The sequence below is a fragment of the Microcaecilia unicolor genome, chromosome 1, assembly GCF_901765095.1.
Source record: "Microcaecilia unicolor chromosome 1, aMicUni1.1, whole genome shotgun sequence".
Lineage (NCBI taxonomy): Eukaryota > Metazoa > Chordata > Amphibia > Gymnophiona > Siphonopidae > Microcaecilia > Microcaecilia unicolor.
This window is the reverse complement of record NC_044031.1, coordinates 212,384,453-212,408,972: the sequence shown is the minus strand read 5'-3', so window position 1 is coordinate 212,408,972 and position 24,520 is coordinate 212,384,453. Positions and strand designations below refer to the sequence as shown.

General features: G+C 45.1%; 1 protein-coding gene across 1 annotated transcript in view; it reads left to right on the top strand.

Annotated features, from left to right (window-relative positions):
- The window catches only part of NME8 (NME/NM23 family member 8), a 405,852-nt gene that overhangs the window by 156,824 nt on the left and 224,508 nt on the right, over positions 1-24,520 (top strand). Inside the window, exon 10 of the mRNA XM_030207906.1 lies at positions 8,105-8,299. Coding sequence (XP_030063766.1) covers positions 8,105-8,299 — 195 coding nt within the window. The remainder of the gene's footprint in view (positions 1-8,104; positions 8,300-24,520) is intronic.

The window sequence follows — 24,520 nt, the reverse complement described above, 5'->3', positions numbered from 1 at the left end:
TGAACTTGAATCCTATGTGAGATATTTGGGCTCATTTTCGAAAGAGAAGGGCGCCCATCTTTCGACACATCGGAAGATGGGCGTCCTCCCAGGGCGCCCAAATCGGCATATTGAAAAGCCGATTTTGGGCGCCCTCAACTGCTTTCTGTTGCAGGGACGACCCAAAGCTCCTGGGGGGTGTTAGAAGGTAGCGAAGGCAGGACTGGGGCGTACTTAACACATGAGCGTCCTCGGCCGCATAATGGAAAAAAGAAGGCGTTCCTGACGAACACTTGGCCGCTGATCCTTTTTTTTTTTTTTTTTACGACCTAAGCCACAAAAATGTGCCCTAAATGACCAGATGGACCAACGGAGGGAATCGGGGGATGACCTCCCCCTACTCCCCTAGTGGCACTAACCCCCTCCCACCCTAAAAAAAACTTTTTTAAACTATTTTTTTCCAGCCTCCTATGCCAGCCTCAAATATCATACCCAGCTCCATGACAGCCGTATGCAGATCTCTGGAGCAGTTTTAGTGGGTACTGCAGTGCACTTCAGGCAGGCGGACCCAGGTCCATCCCCCTGTTAAATTTGTGGTGGTAAATGTGAGCCCTCCAAAACCCACCTGAAACCCACTGTACCCACATGTAGGTGCTCCCCTTCATCTCTAAGGGGCTATGGTAATGGTGTACAGTTGTGGGGAGTGGGTTTTTTTTTGGGGGGGGGGGGGGTTGGTGGGCTCAGCACACAAGGTAAGGGAGCTATGCACCTGGGTGCGTTTTCTGGAGTCCACTGCAGTGCTCCCTAGGGTGCCCGGTTGGTGTCCTGGCATGTCAGGGGGACCAGTGCACTACAAATGCTGGCTCCTCCCATGATCAAAGAGCTTGGATTTGGTCGTTTCTGAGATGGGCGTCCTCGGTTTCCATTATCGCTGAAAATCGGGGACGACCATCTCTAAGGTCAACCTAAATGCGGAGATTTGGGCGTCCCCGACCATATTATCGAAACGAAAGATGGCCGCCCATCTTGTTTCAATAATACGGGTTTCCCCACCCCTTCGCAGGGACGTCCTGCGAGGATGCCTTCAGGATAACTTGGACACCCTGTTCGATTATGCCCCTCCACATGGGATTAAATGTCATAAATAAAGTGAGACTTCATATAAATGTGGCAAGGAGGGGACAGGAAAGGAGTGGCCAAAAGGTTAATAGCTTCCTTCTGCATTAATGCATGGAATAACAACAAGTATAAATACTGCAGAAATTTAATGATGCCTCCAGAATGGTAGTTAAGTGTTTGCACGTGCAGTTTATTTTATTTATTTGTTGCATTTGTATCCCACATTTTTCCACCTATTTGCAGGCTCAATGTGACTTACATAGTGCCGTAGAGGCGTTTGCCAGTACGGTTGTTAGCAGATACAAAGTTATATTTTGGTCAGATGAGGTAGGTGTGGATCAGGCATCATGGGGTCGAAGGAGTGAAGATTATAAGTTGTCCAGTATGATCATTATTTATGCTGTGTTGCTTGATGCAGGGATCTATGTTGGATCGGTGGGATAGGCCTTTTTGAAGAGGTGAGTTTTGAGTGATTTCCTGAAGTTTAAGTGATCATGGATTGTTCTCACAGCATTTGGGAGTAGGTTCCATAGTTGTGCACTTATGTAGAAGAAGCTGGATGCGTAAGTTATTTTGTATCTTAGTCCTTTACAATTTGGATAGTGTAGGTTTAGGTATGTTCATGATGATCTGATTCTGTTTCTGGTTGGTAAGTCTACTAGGTCTTTCATGTATCCTGGTACAATGCCGTAGGTAATTTTGTGTACCAGGGTGCCGATTTTGAAGATGGTCCATTCTTTGATTGGGAGCCAGTGCAGCTTTTCTCGTAGGGGTTTGGCACTTTCGAATTGTGTTTTGCCATATATCAGTCTGGCTGCTGTATTTTGGGCGGTCAGGAGTTTTTTTTGTGAGTTGTGCTTTACATCCTGTGTAAATTCTGTTACAGTAATGTGCATGGCTTAGGACCATTGATTGTACTAGGTTTTGAAAAGCTTCCCTCGGGATGAAAGGTTTTATTCGTTTGAGTTTCCACATAGCATAGAACATTTTCTTTATTATGGTATTTACTTGGTTCTCGAGTGTGAGATTGTGATCGAATGTGACGCCGAGTATTTTTAAGCTATCTGAAGTAGGGAGTGTGTGTCCTGGGGTGTTTATAGTTGTGGGTTTGTATTTATTGTGTTGTGATGAGAGGATGAGGCAGTGTGTTTTTTCTGTGTTCAGTTTCAATTGGAATGAGTTTGCCCAGGAGTTCATAATGTTGAGGCCATCATTAATTTCACTGGTTATTTCTATCAAGTCTTGTCTGAAGGGAATATAGATTGTAATGTCATCTGCATATATGAATGGGTTGAGACCTCAATTGGACAAATTGTCACTTGTGTGACTGATTCAGTGTTGAGTGGAATGAATGTTGACCAGATTCGGTCAGCTGGGTATCCACCCGGGATTTGGTCCAGGTTGTCGAAGAAGTTATCGATATTGGTGTTGTGATGAAGAAAGGTGCTGCATAGTTTTGTTATTTTGTCTTTAAAGTAGGTAGCCAATTTGTCTGCAGGTGGGATGTCTGTGTTGGATGTGATAACAGGGGTGGTGTCTAATAGCTTATTTACTAGTTGAAATAGTTTCTTGAGATCTTTATCTGGTCCTAGTTTGGTTTTATAGTAGGACCAGTATTTGTATTAATGCATATTATTATTCCTCGTGATATTGGCGATATTCCTTTTGAGGCTTCAGCTATTGTGCAGATGTTTCACCATTAATGATGAGTATTACCATGGTTTAGTTTATATCTGAGGTAATTTTAGAACAGCTATATGTCATGCACACATGTAAATAGCAGCATGTACATGTGTAAAAGGCAAAGAACAGTAGTAAACTGATAAAAAGAAAAGTTACAGGTTGTCAAAAACAGATGCCCGACATAGCCATGTTTCACCAAGTGCTGCTTCAGGGATTTACAAAATACAGTAAAATACACACATATCTATATCTATCTATATAAACATATATTAGTAAAATCATAAATAGATGTTGCAACCATATATAAAACGTAAAATCATAAATACATGCTCCCAACCATATATAAAAAGTAATCAAACTAAAACACAATCATATCAAAACTTAACAAGACTATCTATAAAAGAAGTCAATATCAAATTTAGAGAAGTATAACAAAACTGAAAGTTGGCATGGACATTAAAAGCATAACTACAAAATGCAGCCACTTAAACATAAGCTTAAACAGAAAAAGAAAAAAAAATTAAAGAAGGTGACTCACAATTGGTTCTAAAATCCAACCTTGACCAACTGCTAAAATCTAATATAAAGAGGATCAAAAAATGAGAATAACAAAGTCAAACTAATTATCATAAAAACAAGGAATTAGATAAGTAGCTGCTAAAAAAAAAAAAAACTTCTTTATAAGCTGTACTTACCAGGATCTGCAAGTGTAGTGAATCTACCAAATTTCATAGCAAAACCTATCTTTATAGCATCAGAAAGCATCTAATCTGCATATGTATCCAACCCCCCAACACACACACATACACACATTTCCAAAACTTTTATTTAGAGAGAATTATACTGGTTCATAAAACACATTAGAAACTATTTAAATTCGATTAATGTGCCTTTAAAAGCCGTTCTGAAGCACTGTGTAGTATTGTAAACATCGAGTGGATGGAAAGTTTCAAAAGTTCTCAAAACGTCATAATAAAATGCTGAGGTGTTCTTATGGATTGTCGAAACAAAAATGCTTTGAAAATCTAACATTTAGACTGAAAAAACTGAACAGTACTAGAAATTTCAGTTATAAGTTTGTTATTCTTTTATTGACTTCTTTTTTAGTCTTATCCTTGGGGAGTCGGGAAACAGTCTTCAGGATTCTTGTTACAGTTATAGGAGGATGAGTTCATTCCCTCCAGTTCATGTTTTGGGAGGATGAGTTTATTCCCGCCAGGAGGATGCAAGTATTCCCTCCGTTTATACAAAGTGGAGGACGAGTTTATTCCCTCCAGGAGGATGAGTTCATTCCCTCCTTTTTTGAGTTCATGCCCTTGTTAAGGGGCCATCGTTTGCTGTGAGGAAAGTTCATGTTATTCCCATTGCGGTTTGCCATACTGCTTTGGAAGATTCAAATACTGAAGAGGCAGTGGAGCTAGCTGGCCATGAGGCACTGTGAAAAGTTGAGTGCTCTCTATCTCCCCCTGTTGGTTGATGGACACAACCCATATGTAATGGCTTCATCTGCTATGACTAAAGGAAAGAAAATTATCATGGTAAGAACCTAATTTTCCCTTACCACATTCTCTGGCAACGAATTCCAGAGTTTAATTACACGTTGAGTGAAGCAATGTTTTCTCCGATTCATTTTAAATTTACTACTTTGTAGCTTCATCGCATGCCCCCTAGTCCTAGTATTTTTGGAAAGCGTAAACAGACGCTTCACATCTTACCCGTTCAACTCCACTCATTATTTTATAGACCTCTATCATATCTTCCCTCAGCCTCCTTTTCTCCAAGCTGAAGAGCCCTAGCTGCTTTAGCCTTTCCTCATAGGGAAGTCGTCCCATCCCTTATGACTATGCCACTGGTTCCAGTTGAAAGGCAGCACGATCAGTAAGATTCTTGGGCACGTTAACAGGCTGATGCACAAAGGCACTTGTTAAATACAGCTGTCTTGGAAAAACTTACCGAGTCGTAAACAACAACCGATGCCTAAAGGTGATTGCATACAAATGAGGTGCATGGATGCTCCTTTTTGCATTGATTGTGCTTTTTGACTCTGAATTGTCAAATGCATTTGACAGTAGATCGCCATAGACCCAACACCCCCCCCCCATTCAAGATCTAAAAACTTAAAAGGTTATTTAGTATTTGCTATCCTAGCCTACAGAAACCTTCAGGGCAATTTACAGTCTAATATAGTAAGAAAAAAAAGAGTGAAATATGACTAAAGAACATAACATAATGAGGGTAATAGGGGTAGAATTGCAATTGTGATAGTAAAGTGGGTAGAGTAAAACAATAGGATAGCTCTGATGAACCCTATGACCCCAACCACCTCCCTCCACCTCCAAGCAAAAATCTTCCTGGTGGTCTAGTGACCCCCCTCCCCGTATCTTAAAACTTTGGAGAGCAGGAGTAACTCCTCCTCCTTCCTGCCTCTGGACCTGCCTTCTCAAAATGGCAGTTCGCAACCTTTGCCCATTACATTCTGGGATGCACTGGGCAGGGCTAAGCACCATATAAGGAAGAACTCCTTATATGGTGCTTAGTCCCTCCTAGTGCATCTCAGGATGGTTCACACAGCAAAGGGACAAGGGCATGCCAATATTAGGCCCTATATTGCAAGAGAGAAAGCTACGGTTTTGTTTGTTTTTTTAAAGGAATTTACTGAAGGTGACACTGACTTCATTGCTAGTGTGAGTTGATCTGATCACTGGGGGAAAAAGATATAGAATAAGACAGCTCAATAATTCTGGTGAAAACTGTCAGCAGATTCTGAGGAATTTGTCAGATTCAAAACAAAATTTCATCATCTTATTGAAAAAGGAGGAGTATCAAGGGAGCAGATATACAATTGAGATGAAACTAGGTTAAATTTTAAAATGTTGCCAGCAAGAACTCGTGTGTCATGGCACGAAGCTTCAGCTCCCAGTTATAAACAGGTTAAAGAAAGCATGATCATTCTAGCCTGTAGTAATGCAACTAATAAACATAAATTGCAACTCACTCTTATTGGAAAATTGAAAAATCCAAGGTGGTTTAAAAACAAACAAACACAAAAAAACAGGTTCCTTCTGCACTTCAAGTCTCCTATAAGAGCCAGAAGAACGCCTGGATGGACACATTTTCTGTAGCTGGTTTTTCAGTAAATTTGTTCCATCAGTAGAAAAGCTTTTGAAATGGAAAAACCTGCCTAGGAAAGCAATCATTCTCATTGATAATGCACCATCTCATCCTGACGAGGATGAATTGAGAAGTTCTGACATTAGTCAGATATCCAATGTCATGTTATATTGTGTCAGACAGTGGACCAGGGAATACTTAAAAGAAAAATATATATTGCCTGGGGGAGATTCCAAGATGGCGGCCGAGTAAGACGTAAGGAAGGTAGCTCCGCTGCTATCCGCTCTACTCCTGGAATAATTTTGCCTTTGACTACTTTGAAACTTTAAATAATATGCCTAAAAGGAGAGGTAAAGCGCGAGCAAGCCCCGTTACTCCCTCCTTACCTAGAGTCGGAACGATGGATCACTTCCTTTTACCGGGCACATCGACGGGGACTGCTTCGCTGCTTGAGGGACTAGGGAGAGGTCTCCCATTCCCCCAGCTTGAACATGAGATATCTTTCAGCCCCGAAATGAGGCTTCCTCCTCCCATGCCGGCTACGACGTCGATTTCGGACCAGAGTCCCCTTGGTGCACAAGTCGCGACGGGGTTTTCTGGCACGGGCCCTGAGTCGACGCCTGAGAAGCCGAGGAATCCTTCTGTGGAGAACGCAGAAGTGAAGAGAGGAGAAGTTGTCCCTGTGGAAGAACTTGGAGCAGTAGGAGGTCAATCAGCTCTGCCTACAACCCTCATAACTGATTTCTCAAGTAAGTCGTTTTTACCTGACAAACCTCAACAAATAACGTTGGATAATATTTGGGAAGCGCTTGTAGGCTTAGAAGCCTCATTTACTCAACAATTTACTCAGTTAAATAAGAAATTCCCGTTAGATAATGAAAGGATTACTGAAATGGACATGATGTTAAAATCTGTGGGCAAGGAAGTTGAAACTAACTCTTCTGCAATTAAAAACTCTCAACAAATACAAATAAATTTAATTAACGAGAATATGTATCTTCAAAATAGGATTGAAGTACTAGAGAACTACCAACGTTCAAATGCCATCAGGCTGATAAATTTTCCTAAGCAAGTTGCTATTTCCCCATTGATAACTTTCAAGCAGTATTTAATAGAAGCTTTAAAAATCCCAGAAAAAACACATCCACCTATTTCAAAGATTTTCTATATAGAACCGTTTCGCAAGAAAGATTCTTTACAAAGTGAGGAGGTTAAAGCTCAACCACTGGATTTAAATTTGACTCAGATTATTGAAGGAGACAATGAGGGTTTAACAACTGCAACGCTTAAAGTGATTTTCATACTCTAACCGGACAGAGACTGGATACTCAAACAATTTTTCCTGAATAAGAGACCTGATTTCCTAGGCTGCAAAATCAGAATGTATCCGGATGTCTCAAGAAATACCCAAAAGAAAAGACAGGAATTTCTGAAACTGAGACCTAAGGCAATACAACTTGGAGCTTTGTTTTGGCTGAACTTTCCCTGCAAGTGCGTGATAAAACTCAATTCAATTAAATATGTATTTCTTGAGGCTAATCAATTAAACTCTTTTTTGCAGACAAAGCTGAAAGACTTACAACCTCCATTATCAGGAACATTAATAACTTCAACCCCATAAATAATGTATATTGCTTGGTACGCTTAAATCAGCCTCCATTTGTTAGATTTTGAAGTTGTCTTCAAAAATTGAATTATTTTCCTGAAAATTGTGATAATTCTCCCCAATATTGTGGACTATAGATGAGAAATGTTCTTCTTGTTAATATAATTTTTCCTTTCTTTTCTTTTTTGATGTATTTTTAAGAAATTTACCAAGATACTAAATCGTCTTTATCTGTAAGCAAGATATTATGCTTGTATATATATTGAAATGAATAAATAAAATAAAAATAAAAAAAATTAAAAAAAAATATATATTGTCATAAGGTTCTAATAATGTTTCTTTGTGCATTGGACGATGGAAAAGGAATGTTAAAAATGCTAAAGAAAGTGAACATTAAAGATGATGTTTACTAGATTTCTCAATCATGGGATAAAATTGAACCACAAACCCTAACAAGATCATAGAGAATTTACTTTATGAAGATCAAAATGTAAAGGGAGATGACACTAAATATGCTGCCGAGGAAGATGATGATAATCGTCCTTGTTACAAGAAATATCGGGCTGTGAGAATGCTTGTGAAGATGACATAAAAGGAATTTTGCAGTATGATGAGCTAGAAGAACTAACAGATAGTGATGTGATAACTGCATTGAATGGGGGTGAGAACGAAGATGATTGTGATGATAAAGACAACTGCGAGGAGCATGCATATGGACTAGATAAAACTGTGACCACCAGTTGTAGTGAAGGGGTCAAGGCAATTGAGGCTGCACTGGCTTATATGGAACAAGAAGAGGAAGTGACTACTACTGATGTTATGTTATTGATATACTGGCATTATCTTGCCACAAGGAAGAGGAGTAAAACAAGAAAATAAACCTTAATCACAACACTTTTTAAATAACTTTTGTTTCTGCACTACTATGCCTGACTTTATGCCCCATTTAAATTTTTGACATTTCAGCTTGTTAAGTAATTGTTCAGTGCTTGGACATCCATTTTTTAGTATATTTTAGAATAGGCTGTATGTCAACAGATCTTGTTCTAAAATACGTGAGAAATGGATGTCCATATTCTGAGTTGGATGTCCTTTCTAAAAGGCTGCTCTAAATCTCCCAGCAAAGTAACTTTCACCTACCCAGTGAGGCTTCCACTTTTCTCAGAATTCCTTCTGAGTAAATTTTCAAAGAAGCTTATTTATGAACATAACTCTCAGGAGCATAAATCCTTTGCATAAAGAGCCATTTATATTTACACATTACTAAAGATGCATAAAAATTTGGAGACCAATGGTATCTACATGATGTTCTATTCTTGAACAGTTATTGAAATTGTAAACATTTTTCTGAAATGTTGGCTAAAGAAGATCATTTTTATATATGAGAGAGATCCTGTCTGTTTTTGAACACTGGAGGAAATTGCATATTTACTGAAATACATGGCTTTTGATACAGTATGTTTTTGTACATGTATGCAGAAGATAAGTGTTTCTGGTAATCAGAGATTTATTGTCTCAGATGCAAACCTCACTTAGAATTTTGGCTGAAATTTTTATTGAGGCTATAAGGATAACGTTGACCAAGAATTATTTTTGATTTGTGGGAAAGTTTATGAACAGAGACATGGTATAATGATAAGGTGTCAGCAGTTACCTCAGTAGCAACATTTTATGTAGTGTGGTTTGAAGAAAAAAAATTATATCCATTAGAATGGTTTCAGAAGATTATACCAAGATTTTTTTTTTTTTGTAATGCTGAAAAGAAACCTGTCATTATAGGGGTTCTTCCTGTCATTTCAAGTTAGAAGTAATATGAAATTTCAAGGGAAACATTATTTCAAATGAATGCACATCCCTATTGCTTAAGGATTCAGAGTTGGATATCAGAATTTTATGAAAACGTGTACCTATAGACTTTCTAGCCCTCTAGAAAGGTGCTGCACAAAATTATTCCTCTCTGTTTGTGCAAGTACTTGCTAATCCCACCCCAGTTCTACCCAGCTTCTTCTGTTTGGAAGGCATATACATATAGGAAGTAATTCTATAAAATAAGCACTAACATTCTCACACACAAATGAGGACAATAACGGCATATATGAGTGCACATAGGCATACACCCCTGGATTCTATATATCGTGCCATAATTTCCATGTGGAAATCAGTGTATTCTATAACAATGTGCGTAACTTAATTGGTTAACTACCTAATCAGTGCTGTTAATTATTTTAACAAGTAATTAGCACTAATTGGCATTAAACTTTACATGCAGAACTCACTAAGTGCATTCTGTAATGTGGTGCATGTAAATTCTAAGGCACATAGTTGAAAAGGGATGTGGTTATGGGCATGGAATGGATGGGTCATGGGCGTTTCCCAAATCTATGCACACTATTATAGGATACTTTCTTTGAGGGCAAGCAGGCTGGATATCATCACTGATGGGTCGTTCTCTGCGACAGCCCAGAAGACCGGAAGTCTAACGTCAAAACTTTAGAAAGTTCGGGAGCTGAGAGGCGCGCGTGGCGACAATGCACTGCGCATGTGCAAGTGACTTCCCGCCGGCGACACCCGCACGCTTCCCTCAGTTTCTTTTGCTCTGCGACTGCGGAGTGGTGTTTATTCACTGCTCCTCGTTGGTTTTCGCCCAGGAGATAGTTTTTTCCACGTGTATCGCGTCTTTTTCTTTCTTTTCAATTAGTTTACTTCAAGATAATAATAATAATAATAAAAAAGTAGTTTTTCCCTTAATTTTTAGTTTTTTTTCTCATTTTTCAAAGTTTCCTTTATTTTTCGTTGCGGCCGCCTTTAGGCCGCTCGGCCGCGTCTTTTTTTCCTCCTCTTTTTGTGCCTTTTTAAGTGGCACCATCGAGCTGTTTGATTTTGCGGCCGCTATTTTCTCGCCCATGTCAATGAGGACTCCCAGCGGCTTCAAGCGTTGTACTCGCTACAACTGGACCATCTCGTCTACCAACCCTCACGCGTGGTGTCTCCAGTGCCTTGGGGCCGATCATCTTCCAGCTGCTTGCAAGATGTGTAAGTTGATGAAAAAAAAAGACCCAGGTGGCTTGAGAGACTCAGTGCGAGAGGCTTTTTTCAGATCGGTCTGGTCCTTCGACGTCTAGGGAGGCAGCACCGAGAGTCCAGGTAATGGCTTCCGAGAGACCACTTTGAGCTGGGAGCAGCGAGGCATCAAGTGGGTCTCCACCCGTCTCGAGGCCTACTGCTATGCAGGCCCCTCATGACCGACCTTCGTCGGACCCGGCCCCGAGGAGGCGTGAGGATTCCACGTCCTCATCAGTACCGAGGAGTGTCGATGACAGGCGAAGGCTAGGAAGCATCGCCATCTATCTTCTAGACATGGTACCAAGAGCTCCGGGGAGCCGAGGGAGTCGGCACCTGAGAAGCGTCGGCGCCGGGAGGACCGCTCACCCTCCATTCAGGAGGTGCCGATGCGTCGGTCGTCCGGCAGCCTGGTACCGGCTCTCGAACCCCCTCAGATTCTGGCACTGACTCCTGCACTGGCCCCACAGCTTTTACCGATGGCAGCTCTGATGAACGTCTCCGGGCCATTATACCAGAACTTCTTTGTCGATCTGCTTCCGTACCGGTGGTGCTTGTGCCTCCCATACCTACTGCTGAGACGGCGTCTGGCCCATCTCCTGTGAGGAGGTGCCCGCCCTCTGTGCCGCTTGTGGTACCGGAGCCGGTTACCACCCAGGTCGACTCTCCCTCGACATCGGTGGAGGAAGCTTCGCCGGAGTTCAGGCAGGGGTCGAGTTTTCGGCATCCCCCACGAGGACGTTGATCCTCTAAGTTGAGACAGGCTCGGGTTCGGGCTGCTCTTCGAGAGCTTCTGTCTGATACCGAAGAGGAGCATTCATGGGGAGAAGAGGAAGACCCCAGGTATTTTTCGGAGGAAGACTCCTGTGGGCTTTCAATCTGCCGGATGTAGATTGGAAGGTTCCGTTTGCGAAATCGGAAATAAGTAGAGAGATCGTGGATGCTTTCCAAAGTGCTCTGCTCAGACAAATTGTAACGGAACCCACGAGGGAGGGAGCGACGCTGGATCTGGTGCTCACAAATGGGGATAGTGTGTCAAATGTCCGAGTGGGTGCACACCTGGGAAGCAGCGACCATCAAACGGTTTGGTTTGATATGACAGCTGAAGTGGAGGGCAGCCACTCTAAACTCAGTCCTGGATTTCAAGCGTGCTGACTTTAGTAAAATGAGGGAATACCTGAGGAAGGAGCTGATGGGCTGAGAGGACGTACAAGAAGTGGAAGGACAGTGGTCCAGGCTGAAAGAAGTAATAAATAGGGCCACAGACCTTTATGTAAGGAGAGTAAATAAAAGCAAGAGAAAAAGGAAACCGATATGGTTCTCCAAGCAAGTGGCTGAGAAAATAAAGGCTAAAGAGTAGGCATTCCAGAAATATAAAAAACCTCAAGAAGAGGAACACGGGGAGGAATACCGGATGAAACTGAAAGAAGCCAAGAGAGAGGTACGTCTGGCGAAGGCGCAAGCGGAAGAACAAATGGCTAGAAATGTAAGGAGGGACGACAAAAATTTCTTCAGGTATATTAGTGAAAGGAGAATGACTAAAAAGGGAATTGTGAGACTAAAAGATAACAGCGAAACGCTATGTAGATAATGATGAAGAAAAAGCCAATTTGCTAAATAGATACTTTTGTTCTGTTTTCACTGAAGAAAATCCTGGAGAAGGACCACAAGGGACTGGTAAAAGTACACCCCTATAATGGAGTGGATAGAGCACCGTTCACGGAAGAGAGTGTGTATCCACAACTTGTAAAGCTAAAGGTGGACAAAGCCATGGATCCGGACGGGATCCACCCCAGAATATTGAGGGAGCTCAGAGAGGTTCTGGCGGGTCCTCTTAAAGAATTGTTTAATAAATCGTTGGAGAAGGGAGAGGTTCCGAGGGATTGGAGAATGGCAGAGGTGGTCCCTCTTCACAAAAGTGGCGATAGGGAAGAAGCTGGAAACTACAGGCCGGTAAGCCTCACTTCAGTTATTGGAAAAGTAATGGAAGCGATGCTGAAGGAAAGGATAGTGAATTTCCTGGAAGCTAATAAGCTGCAAGATCCGAGACAACATGGTTTTACCAGAGGGAAATCGTGCCAAACGAATCTCATTGAATTCTTTGATTGGGTAACTGCAGAATTGAATCATCGACATGCTATAGACGTAATCTACTTAGATTTTAGCAAAGCTTTTGACACGGTTCCCCAAAGGAGGCTCTTAAATAAACTCGATGGGCTGAAGATAGGTCCCGAAGTGGTGAACTGGATTAGGAACTGGTTGACGGACAGACGACAGAGGGTGGTGGTAAATGGAGTTCGCTCGGAGGAGGGAAAGGTGAGTAGTGGAGTGCCTCAGGGATCGGTGCTGGGGCCGATTCTGTTCAATATATTTGTGAGTGACAATGCCGAAGGGTTAGAAGATAAAGTTTGCCTATTTGCGGATGATACTAAGATTTGCAACAGAGTGGACACCCGGGAGGGAGTGGAAAGCATGAAAAAGGATCTGAGGAAGCTAGAAGAATGGTCTAAGGTTTGGCAATTAAAATTCAATGCGAAGAAATGCAAAGTGATGCACTTAGGGAGTAGAAACCCAAGAGAGACTTATGTGTTAGGCGGTGAGAGTCTGATAGGTACTGAGGGGGAGAGGGATCTTGGGGTGAAAGTATCCGAGGATCTGAAGGTGACGAAACAGTGTGACAAGGCGGTGGCCGTAGCGAGAAGGTTGCTAGGCTGTATAGAGAGAGGTGTGATCAGCAGAAGAAAGGAAGTGTTGATGCCCCTGTACAAGTCGTCGGTGAGGCCCCACCTGGAGTATTGTGTTCAGTTTTGGAGGCCATACCTTGCGAAGGATGTTAAAAAAATGGAAGCGGTGCAAAGAAAAGCTACGAGAATGGTATGGCATTTGCGTTTCAAGACGTATGAAGAGAGACTTGCTGACTTGAACATGTATACCCTGGAGGAAAGGAAGAACAGGGGTGATATGATACAGACGTTCAAATATTTGAAAGGTATTAATCCGCAAACAAATCTTTTCCAGAGATGGGAAGGCGGTAGAATGAGAGGACATGAAATGAGGTTGAAGGGGGGCAGACTCAGGAAAGTTGTCAGAAAATATTTTTTCACAGAGAGGGTGGTGGATGCTTGGAATGCCCTCCCGTGGGAGGTGGTGGAGATGAAAACGGTAACGGAATTCAAACATGCGTGGGATATACATAAAGGAATCCTGTGCAGAAGGAATGGATCCTCAGAAACTTAGCCGAAATTGGGTGGTGGAGCAGGTGGGAGGAAGAGGGGTTGGTGGTTGGGAGGCGAGGATAGCGGAGGGCAGACTTATACGGTCTGTGCCAGAGCCGGTGATGGGAGGCGGGACTGGTGGTTGGGAGGCGGGAAGTACTGCTGGGCAGATTTGTATGGTCTGTGCCCTGAATAAGGCAGGCACAAATCAAGGTAAGGTATACACATATGAATTTATCTTGTGGGCAGACTGGATGGACCATGCAGGTCTTTTTCTGCTGTCATCTACTATGTTACTATGTTACTCCACCTGTTGAAGTTAGGCAGTCTCCACCTGAGAGCCTTACTTTTTTATCTTTTGTGCGGGAAATCTATAAGGACATTCCACTTCCCATGGAGGCTGTGGATGAGCCCAGGGCTGAGATGCTGGAGGCCCTGGATTATCCTTCTCCACCTGCAGAGGTTGCAACGGCCCCCCTGCACAATACGCTCAGGGAAGCGTTGTTGCGGAATTGGTCTTGCTCTCTCTCTAATTCAGTTGTCAGCAAGAAGTCCGAGTCCCAGTACGGAGTCCATGGTGAGCCTGTGATGGCGAAGGCCCAAGTGCCTCACGATTCTATGGTGGTGCACTCCGCTCTCAGAAGAGCCAAGAGTGCTAGAGACTATGCCTCGGCGTCCCCAGGCAGAGAGTCTAGGACCTTGGATTCTTTTGGGCGGCGTACGTATCAGGCGGGAATGCTCGCCGCCAAGATCCAAACATACCCAGCTGTACACCAGCATTCACTTACTGAACTCGGTGAAGCAACTGTCCAGTTTAGTTGAAGTTCTCCCCCCGGAGCTTGCTGAACCTTTTCACCAGGTGGTCAGGCAGCAGAAGGTGTGTCGCTAATTCCTGGCCAGGGGAGCTTATGACATTTTTGATGCCACATCCCGAGTAGCTGCTCAGGGACCTGGATAAGAAGACCCAGCAGCGAATGGCGGATGTTCCTTGCCGGGGGGATAATCTATTTGGAGAGAAGGTTGAGGATATGGTCGATACCCTCAAGAAGCATCATGATGCGATGGATTCTCTCTCTTGCCAGACACCTTCTGCTACTACCTCCTCCACTAGGAGGTTTTTTGGAGGAAGGAGGAGTGCTCCCTATTCCTATAATAGGCGTAGGTACACTCCTTCCTCTCGACAGCCTGTTCCGGCTTGCTTCCAGTAGGCTCGCTCTCGTCAGAGGCGTGCGCCTAAGGCCCCTCTGGCTCCCCAGCAAAAGCAGGGGATGGGCTTTTGACTGTCTCCAGAGCAGCATAGCTGCAGTCAAAGTATCCGTGCCGGACGATCTGCCTGTTGGGGAGAGGTTGATTTTTTTTCACCAAAGGTGGCCTCTTATAACCTCCGACAGGTGGGTTCTTCAAATAGCCCGGTTAGGATACACTCTCAATCTGGAATCCAAACCTCCAAATTGCCCACCGGGAGCTCAATCCTTAAGCTCTCAGCACAAGCAGGTACTTGCAGAGGAACTCTCCGCCCTTCTAAAGGCCAATGCGGTCGAACTTGTACCACCAGGGAAGAAGGGCTGGGATTCTATTCCAGGTACTTCCTTGTGCAAAAGAAAACAGGGGGGATGCGTCCCATCCTTGACCTAAGGGCCCTGAACAAATATCTGGTCCGAGAAAAGTTCAGGATGCTTTCCCTGGGCACCCTTCTTCCCATGATTCAGGAAAACGATTGGCTATGCTCTCTGGACTTAAAGGATGCCTATACTCACATCTCGGTGCTTCCAGCTCACAGGAAGTACCTTTGATTCCGCTTGGGAACTCAGCACTTTCAGTACTGTGTACTACCCTTCGGTCTAGCATCTGCGGCCAGGGTCTTTACAAAGTGCTTGGCAGTTGTTGCAGCATTGCTGCGCAGACTGGGAGTGCATGTGTTCCCTTATCTCGACGATTGGCTGGTGAAGAACACCTTGGAGGCAGGAGTTCTACGATCCATGCAGATCACTATTCAACTGCTGGAGCTGCTGGGGTTTGTCTTAAATTATCCCAAGTCCCACCTGATTCCAGTGCAGAAGTTGGAATTCATAGGAGCTCTGTTGAACACAAGGACGTCTCGAGCTTTTCTCCCCCAGACAAGGGCAGACAATCTTCTGACCTTAGTGTCCTCAGCTCGAACATCTCAACAGATCACAGCTTGGCAGATGTTGAGGCTTCTGGGCCACATGGCCTCCACAGTTCATGTGACTCCCATTGCACATCTACATATGAGATCAGCTCAATGGACCCTAGCTTCCCAGTGGTGTCAGGGTACAGGGGATCCTAGAGGATGTCATCCATCTTTCCACCGATTTTTGCAATTCCCTCCAGTGGTGGACCATTCGCTGCAATCTGACCTTGGGACATCCATTCCAAATTTCTCAGCCACAAAAAGTGCTGACGACGGATGCATCCCTCCTAGGGTGGGGAGCTCATGTAGATGGGCTTCGCACTCAAGGAGTTTGGTCTTTTCAGGAAACAGGTCTTCAGATCAACCTCCTGGAATTACGAGTGATCTAGAACTCTCTCAAGGCTTTCAGAGATCGGCTGTCCAATCATATTATCCTAATTCAGACAGACAATCAGGTTGCGATGTATTACATCAACAAGCAGGGGGGGCACCGGATCTCGCCCTCTGTGTCAGGAAGCCATCAGGATATGACTTTGGGCACACCAGCATGGCATGCTTCTCCAAGCCACGTATCTGGCAGGCGTAAACAACAGTCTGGCCGACAGGTTGAGCAGAGTAATGCAGCCTCACGAGTGGTCACTGAACATGAACGTTGTCTGCAAGATCTTCCGATCGTGGGGCACCCCCTCGGTGGATCTTTTTGCCACTCAGTCCAATCACAAGGTCCCTCAATTCTGTTCCAGGCTTCAGGCCCACGACAGACTAGCGTCAGATGCTTTTCTCCTACATTGGGGGACAGGTCTTCTGTATGCGTATCCTCCCATACTTTTAGTACGGAAAACTCTGCTGAAACTCAGGCAAGACCCGTCAGATCTGGTTTCCTTTTCTTCTGGACTTGTCCTCTGAAGAACCGTGGAGATTGGGCTATTTTACGACCCTCATCACTCAGAACGAAGGGTCGCTTCTACATCCCAACCTCCAGTCTCTGGCTCTCACGGCTTGGATGTTGAGAACTTAGAAGTTGCCTCTTTAGGTCTGTCAGAGGGTGTCTCCCGAGTCTTGCTTCCAGGAAAGATTCCATGAAAAAGAGTTACTCTTTTAAATGGAGGAGGTTTGTTGTCTGGTGTGACAGCAAGGCCTTAGATCCTTTTTCTTGTCCTACATGGGCCCTGCTTGAATACCTTCTACACTTGTCAGAGTCTGGTCTAAAGACCAACTCAGTAAGGGTTCATCTTAGTGCAATTAATGCTTACCATCAACGTGTAGAAGGTCAGCCTATCTCTGGACAGCCTTTAGTTGTTCGCTTCATGAGAGGTTTGCTTCTGTCAAAGCCCTCTGTCAAACCTCCACCAGTGTCATGGGATCTCAACGTCGTTCTCACCCAGCTGATGAAAGCTCCTTTTGAGCCACTGAATTCCTGCCAACTGAAGTACTTGACTTGGAAGGTCATTTTCTTGGTGGCAGTCACTTCAGCTCGTAGAGTCAGTGAGCTCCAAGCCCTGGTGGTCCATGCTCCTTATTTTAATTTTCATCATAACAGAGTAGTCCTCCGCACTCATCCTAACTTCTTGCCGAAGGTTGTGTCGGAGTTCCATCTGAACCAGTCAATTGTCTTGCCAACATTTTTTCCCCATCCATATACCCGCCCTGGTGAGGACAAGTTGCATAGCTTGGACTGTAAGAGAGCATTGGCCTTTTACGTGGAGCGGACAAAGCCCTATCGACAGTCCACCCAGTTGTTTATTTCTTTTGATCCCAACAGGAGGGGAGTTGCCATCGGAAAAAGCACCATCTCCAATTGGCTAGCAGATTGCGTTTCCTTCACTTATGCCCAAGCTAGGCTGACTCTAGAGGGCCATGTCACGGCTCACAATGTTAGAGCTATGGCTGTGTCAGTGGCTCATTTAAAGTCAGCCTGTATTGAAGAGATTTGCAAGGCTGCAACGTGGTCATCTGTCCACACATTCACATCTCACTACTGCCTTCAGCAGGATACCTGACGCGACAATCGGTTTGGGGTTTAGAATCCAACTCCACCCTCCTAGGCCCATTTCTGTTCTGTTCCAGGCTACACTCTCACTTAGTTGTTTGTTTTCATATCAATCTCAGTTATGTTCTCGCCATTGCGAGGCCCAATTGACCAATGTTCATTGTTTTGAGTGCACCTGGGTGCTAGGGATACCCCATCAGTGTTGATATCCAGTGTGCTTGTCCTCGGAGAAAATGAAGATACATACCTGTAGCAGGTATGCTCCGAGGACAGCAGGCTGAATATCATCACAACCCACCCTCCTCCCCTTTGGAGTTGTTCTTCATCTTTTTGCCTTTTATTTAACTGAGGGAAGCGTGCGGGTGTTGCCGGTGGGAAGTCAATTGCACATGCACAGTGCGTTGTCACCGCGCAGCTCCCAAGCTTTCTAAAGTTTTGACATTAGACTTCTGGTCTCCTGGACCGTCGCGGATGACGACCCATCAGTGATGATATCCAGCCTGCTGTCCTCGGAGAATACCTGCTACAGGTATGTATCTTAATTTTCTCACCTCCAGATTCTATATAGCGCGCCTAGCGTTCGACGCCGAAATCCAAGAGCATTCTATAACAGTGCCTGTAATTTAGTTAGCTTAGCAAGCCTATCAGCGTTGTTAACAGCACTTAAGCAATAATGAGCACTAATTGACACTAATTAGAATTTATGCACTCAAATCGCTATGCTTATTTTGTAATTCAGAGAGCCTAAATTTTAATGCATGCAGTCAAAAAGGGGTGTGGTTATGGGTGGGGAAATGGGCATTCCAAAATATACACGCACTGTTATAGAATATGGCCCTCTGCGCCTAAATCTACACATCGGGATTTACATCATGTTTTCATTGTTGTAAATGAAGGCACATAGATTTAGGCACCAGGATATCAACTAATCTTGTATTCTATATACCGTGCCTAAATCTAGGTACCGCTTATTGAATACACTTAAGCAGAAATGTTTTCCGTGTGGATTTTTTATGTGGTATATATAGAATTTAGCCCTCTGCGCCTAATTTAGGCATCAGGATTTGCACCATGTAAAACATGGCCTAAATGGACGCAACCAGTTTTGTTGAGTGGACAGGCACTTGGCGTATTCTTTATATCGTGCAGAAATTTAACCCTATTCTAAAAAACGTACACATACTTCAGAGAATACGCCTCGGCATATTTCTTTACCGTGCGGAGTTTTCAGGCGCCATATATAGAATCTAGTCCACAATGTCAAAATCCCACCTATGCACTGTTCTCTAAGGGGCCCTTTTAATAAGCTGCGGTAAAAAAGGGCCTGCTGTATCGTCGATGTGTGTTTTTCACATACGCTGAGGCTCCCTTTTACCACAACGGGTAAAAGCCTATCTTTTTTTCTTGAAAAGAAATTGCTGTGCAGTAAGTGAACCACTTACCGTGTGGCCATTTTGGGAGGGGGGGAGCACTTACCTTCACCCATTGAGGTGGTAGTAAGGCCTCTCATGCTAACCCAGCGGGAACCGGACAGCATGCGGAATTGCCCAATTACTTCCAGGTATGCACTGGCGCTACAAAAATAGAAAATATTTTTGTAGCTTTCTGGCATGTGCTGGGGATGGGAACTATCACCTGACTCCTTAGTAAAAGTGTCTCTAAAAGTGCACATATCTGGGTGAATATGTTATAGGTGGGAGTTCACATAGGCAGGCTGGGTGGAGCAAAGGAGGTATTCGTACTTAAATGTGTAACCTAGAGAATACTATACTGGAAGTTACATGCGTATCTCTGGTATTTGGGTGTGCACACGACAACTCCATGGTATAAGTGCTTGTGCCTAAGCATGTATGCTTGAATATATCTGGTTATGTTTGTATTCTATAAAGGACAGTAGGCACCTGCTTTTCTTTATAGAATGGACACTTAAATATATGCACACAGTTATAGATTTGTCCCCGTATTGCATAAAAGTAAGCTGTGCCTCACCAATGCTTGCTTTCATTCATACCTTCTGCCTGTTTCTGTAAATAAAACACTGTTTTGTTCACAGAAAGGCTTCTATAATTATTTTATTCCCTTAGATAATATGAAAGATTTCATGGGTTAGCAACTAGCTTTTGAGAAATTTTTCTGTGAGGTTAGCTGGTGGCATTGTTAAAGATGGTGTCACTGGAATTAGAATGAGTGGAGTTCATGTCTGTCTCTTTCAGAAACTTGTCCCTTAGGCCGAGGTGGGGAGGTCCTTTTGAGTCTGATACTTTTTATTTTGGGATGGGGTCAAAGGCAGGGGGATTACTGAGGGTGGACAGCTTTTTTTCTTACACTTTTGCATGGATTAGGTTTGGGGGTTGTCACCTCTGGCGCACTGGACCGTCAGGGATTGTTGCCGTGGTGAAGAGCCCATCACAGAGTACCTCTTTTTTTGTTAAATGTGAATGACCTTTTATAGGGGGTGGGGCCTTGATAGCTGGGCACTTTTTTTTGTACAGTTTGAACTGTCATGGATTGGTGTGGGGCTGGAGGAGAAAGGGCCTAGTATAGTGCCAGGACATCTAGGTCTCTGGGGGAAGAAATAATAAGGACCATGTAGTACCTTTCACATGCACATTCCAGCTCAGGGATACCTTGTGAATAGATCTCTGGGGGAAGAAATAATAAGGACCATGTAGTGCCTTTCACATTCCAGCTCAGGGATATCTTGTGGAAAGATAACTAAGGGGCTTATTTTCAAAGCACTTTGAAAATTACATAGAAACCTATGGAACTTTGTAAGTCTGTTCTTTGAATATTTGCCTCATATAAACTTCTTACAAGTGTTACCATTTTTGTGAAAATGGCTTACATGCTGTTTTTGCAAAATGCCATATTAACAGCTATAAATAATTTTGTACCACATCAACATATTCCTTGTCATCAACAGCAGATGAATCCATTAACTGATGGGTTGTATCCGCCTACTAGCAGGTGGAAATAGAGAACACTGAAAGCACATGGTGTTCCTGGACGCCCAGTCCCCTCTGCCTTCAGTATATCTCTATCTCCCAGTAGGTGTGGACCTCGCTTTTTCAGCTCCTGGATTTCTGCCTGGGGTGGCTCCTGTGCTTTGCCAGTAGGGCGGGGGGTATTGTGGCTGGTGGTGCCCACTTTAAAGGCATACACGGTTTTCCCTGTCCCTGCCTTACCCCATTCCCCCTCCTCCCGGAGTTCCTCTGTGGCTGCCTGCTTCCAACTTTCCTCACAGTAAAAAAAAAAAAAAAAAAAAAGAGAGAGAGGCTTGCTTTCTCAGCGTGGTGATTTGTGAGGCTTTCTCCTGAGCTCCTGGTTTGGTGCAGCTTGACTGCAGCTCATTTGACTCTGTCTCCTGAGGTGAGAGTGGGGAGGTTCCCGCTGACAGCGCTCTGTGCGGGGTAAGATTTGGTATGAAGGCACCATTTTGTTTTCTGTATTTGATGGCTGCTGAAGGGGTTAAGCGCTGCTCCCACTGTGGGAAAAACAGATCAGCAGCGGGGCTTTGCAGCACATGCTGCCTAGATGCTAATGCTGGCACGAGCATGGCGGGCGGTGATTCTTCCCGCCCGACGGAGGTGGCAGCGGCCACCATCTTGGAGGTGCCGCGTGACTCGACCCTCGTGGTGGCGGAGGGGTCTGAATGCAGGGGGACGCCTCGTTTCGAGGTTTCTAGAGGAGCTATTGCCCCCGCTTCCCCCAATGTGGGGGTGGATGTACAGGGTGAGTTTTTCTCCGCTGAATTTGTGCTGCTGATGCATAAGGCTTTTATGTTAAAAAGAGCACTGCCTGAGGCTCCTGTCAATTCCTGTCGGACTGGATTGCCTCCAGTTCTTGACAGCCCAGTGTCTGCTGGAAACTTTATTTCTTCCCCCTATCTTTTGGCTGACGCTAAACGTAGACGAGTGAATACCCCGTCTGAGGGGGACTTTTCACCCTGTTCTCCCCCGTGGTCTAGTTTCGGGGAGTCTGAGGGGTCTGGCAGGTCCTCACGGACTGATGATCCAGATGAGGGTGGCTGTTTGCCACAGGAGTTGGATGACCCTAAAGTGGTTCGGATTTTCCACTGCAACGAGCTGCCAGCTCTCATTTCTGATGCCTTATAGGTTCTTTGTATTGAAGATTCTGACGAGAGCACTGCCTCTTCTATTAATCCTAGGATGGCTGGTACTAAGAAGCCTTCTCGGGCTTTTCCCATGCATGCTTCCATCCAAGAGCTTATTTCAGCTCGATGGTCTGACCCTGATGGTCCCTTGAAGGTGGCCAGGGCTATGTGTCACCTTTACCCTCTGAGTGAAAGTCAGTTGGCCCTCTTTGGGATGCCTAAAGTGGATGCTTTAGTCATGGCTGTGACTAAAACACTACTCTCCCGGTGGAGGGAGGGGCCGCTTTGAAAGATATGCAGGACCAGCGGCTGGAATCCGCACTGAAGCGGCCCTTTGAAATCTCGGGCCTTTCCTTACGGGCGGCTATTTGCAGTTCCTATGCAGCCTGGGCCTGCCTTTCCTGGTTGCAGCAGGCGGTTGAGCAGCTCGCCGATGGAGCAGGTTCCCTCAATGAGATCGGCCCACGTATGGAGTCTGCCCTGTCTTTTTTGGCTGATGCCCTTTATGATCTGGTCAGAGCTTCGGCTAAGCAGATGTCTGTGGCGGTTGCTGCCCGCCGCCTTTTTTTGGCTCCGGCATTGGGCGGCTGACATGGCCTCTAAACAAAGGCTGGTGAGGTTACCCTTTCGGGTCCTTCTTTTATTTGGGGAGGATTTGGAGAAGATTGTTAAGGACCTAGGGGACTCTAAGTCCCAACAATTGCCTGAGGATAGGCTGAGGTCTTCTTCCAAAAGTCCTTCTTTTCCCTCCTCTTCCAGGCCACGTTTTTGTGAAGCTTGCAGGTATTGCCCGGGGCGCTCTGCGAGGTTTGGTCAATGTACCTGTTTCCAGCAGAGGAACTCCTTTCGTTCGGACAAACTCGCGTTGTCGTCCGGGCAACGTCCAGTTCAGGAGCGTCCTCCACAATGATGGGGTGCCGGTCCATTTCATCAGTTCCCGCAGTAGGGGGTCGTCTATCCCTCTTTTTCGAGGAGTAGACCAAGATTACTTTGGATCAGTGGGTCCTGAACCTGATCAGAGAAGGTTACCGACTAGAATTTGCTGCCCCAGTGGGAGATGTGTTTTTGGAGTCCAATGCGGCATTGCCGTCAAGTGGGTGGTGGTAAACGAGATCTTGCAAGTGTTGCTGAAGCTCGGAGCAGTGGTTCCGGTTCCTCCCACCGAACCCGTCTGTGGTCGCTACTCCATCTATTTTGTGGTGCCTCGAAAAGGCGGGGTCGTTCAGTCTATCCTTGACTTACGCAGAGTCAACAAGGCCTTAGGAGTGCGACACTTCCGCATGGAAACCCTGTCGCTCCGTCATTGCGGCGGTACAGCCAGGAGAGTTTCTCACGTCTCTGGACCTCAAGGAAGCATACTTGCATATTCCCATCTGGCCGCCGCATCAGCGGTTTCTCCGGTTTTGTGGTATTGAAACCAACATTTCCAGTTTCGCACCTTGCCTTTCGGCCATGGTAACTGCCCCTCAGACTTTTTCCAAGGTGATAGTAGTGGTGGCTGCCTTTCTCAGGCGAGAGGGTATTAGAGTTCACCCTTATCTCGACGACTGGCTCATCAGAGCAGATTCGGCATACGAAAGTCGACTTGCCACAGCCAGAGTTTTTACAGTTCTTCAGACTCTGGGCTGGGTAGTCAATATGCCCAAAAGTCACCTGATCCCCTCTCAGTCTCTCGAGTTTTTGGGGGTCCGGTTCTTCGGGGTTTGTTTTTCTTTCAGACAGCTGGCGACTCAAGCTTCAGAATCAGGTCCGCCTGTTCCTACGGATGCCTCACCCTCAAGCTTGGGACTTTGTTCAGCTCCTGGGATCGATGATGGCCACCATAGAGGTGGTTCCCTGGGCGAGAGCTCCACATTAGGCCTCTGCACTTGCTCTGCTTCAGCCATGGTCTCCGATTTCCCAGGAATACTGACGCAGACTAAGGTGCTTCCTGCGGCCCAGCGCAGTATGGATTGGTGGCTTTCCGACAGCATGCTGCGCAAGGCGATACCACTGGCTCTTCCTTTTGGTGTCTGGTGATAATGGATGCCAGCCTTTCGGACTGGGGAGCTCAATGTCGGGGACGCTATGCTCAGGGTCTGTGGTCCACCGCGGAAGCGGGATGGTCCATCAAGTCGCTTGGAACTGAGAGCGATATTTCAGGCTCTTCTGGCCTTCCACAGGACGCTGAAGGGTCTTCCTGTCCGAGTTCTGTCGGACAACACGACAGCGTGGCCTACATCAATCGTCAGGGCGGCACTCAGTGCAGGGCCCTGGCTGCGGAGGCATCTCAGATCTGCGACTGGGCCGAGCGCCACCTATGGCTGCTGTCCGCAGCTCACATAATGGGGCTCATTTCAAAGCACTTAGCCTTCCAAAGTTCCATAGGTTTCTATGGAACTTTGGAAGGCTAAGTGCTTTGAAAATATGCCAGCCGGTCAGAGCAACGTACAAGCCGATTTTCCTCAGCAGATATCAAATCGACCTGGCAGAAAGGGAACTGGCAGATGAA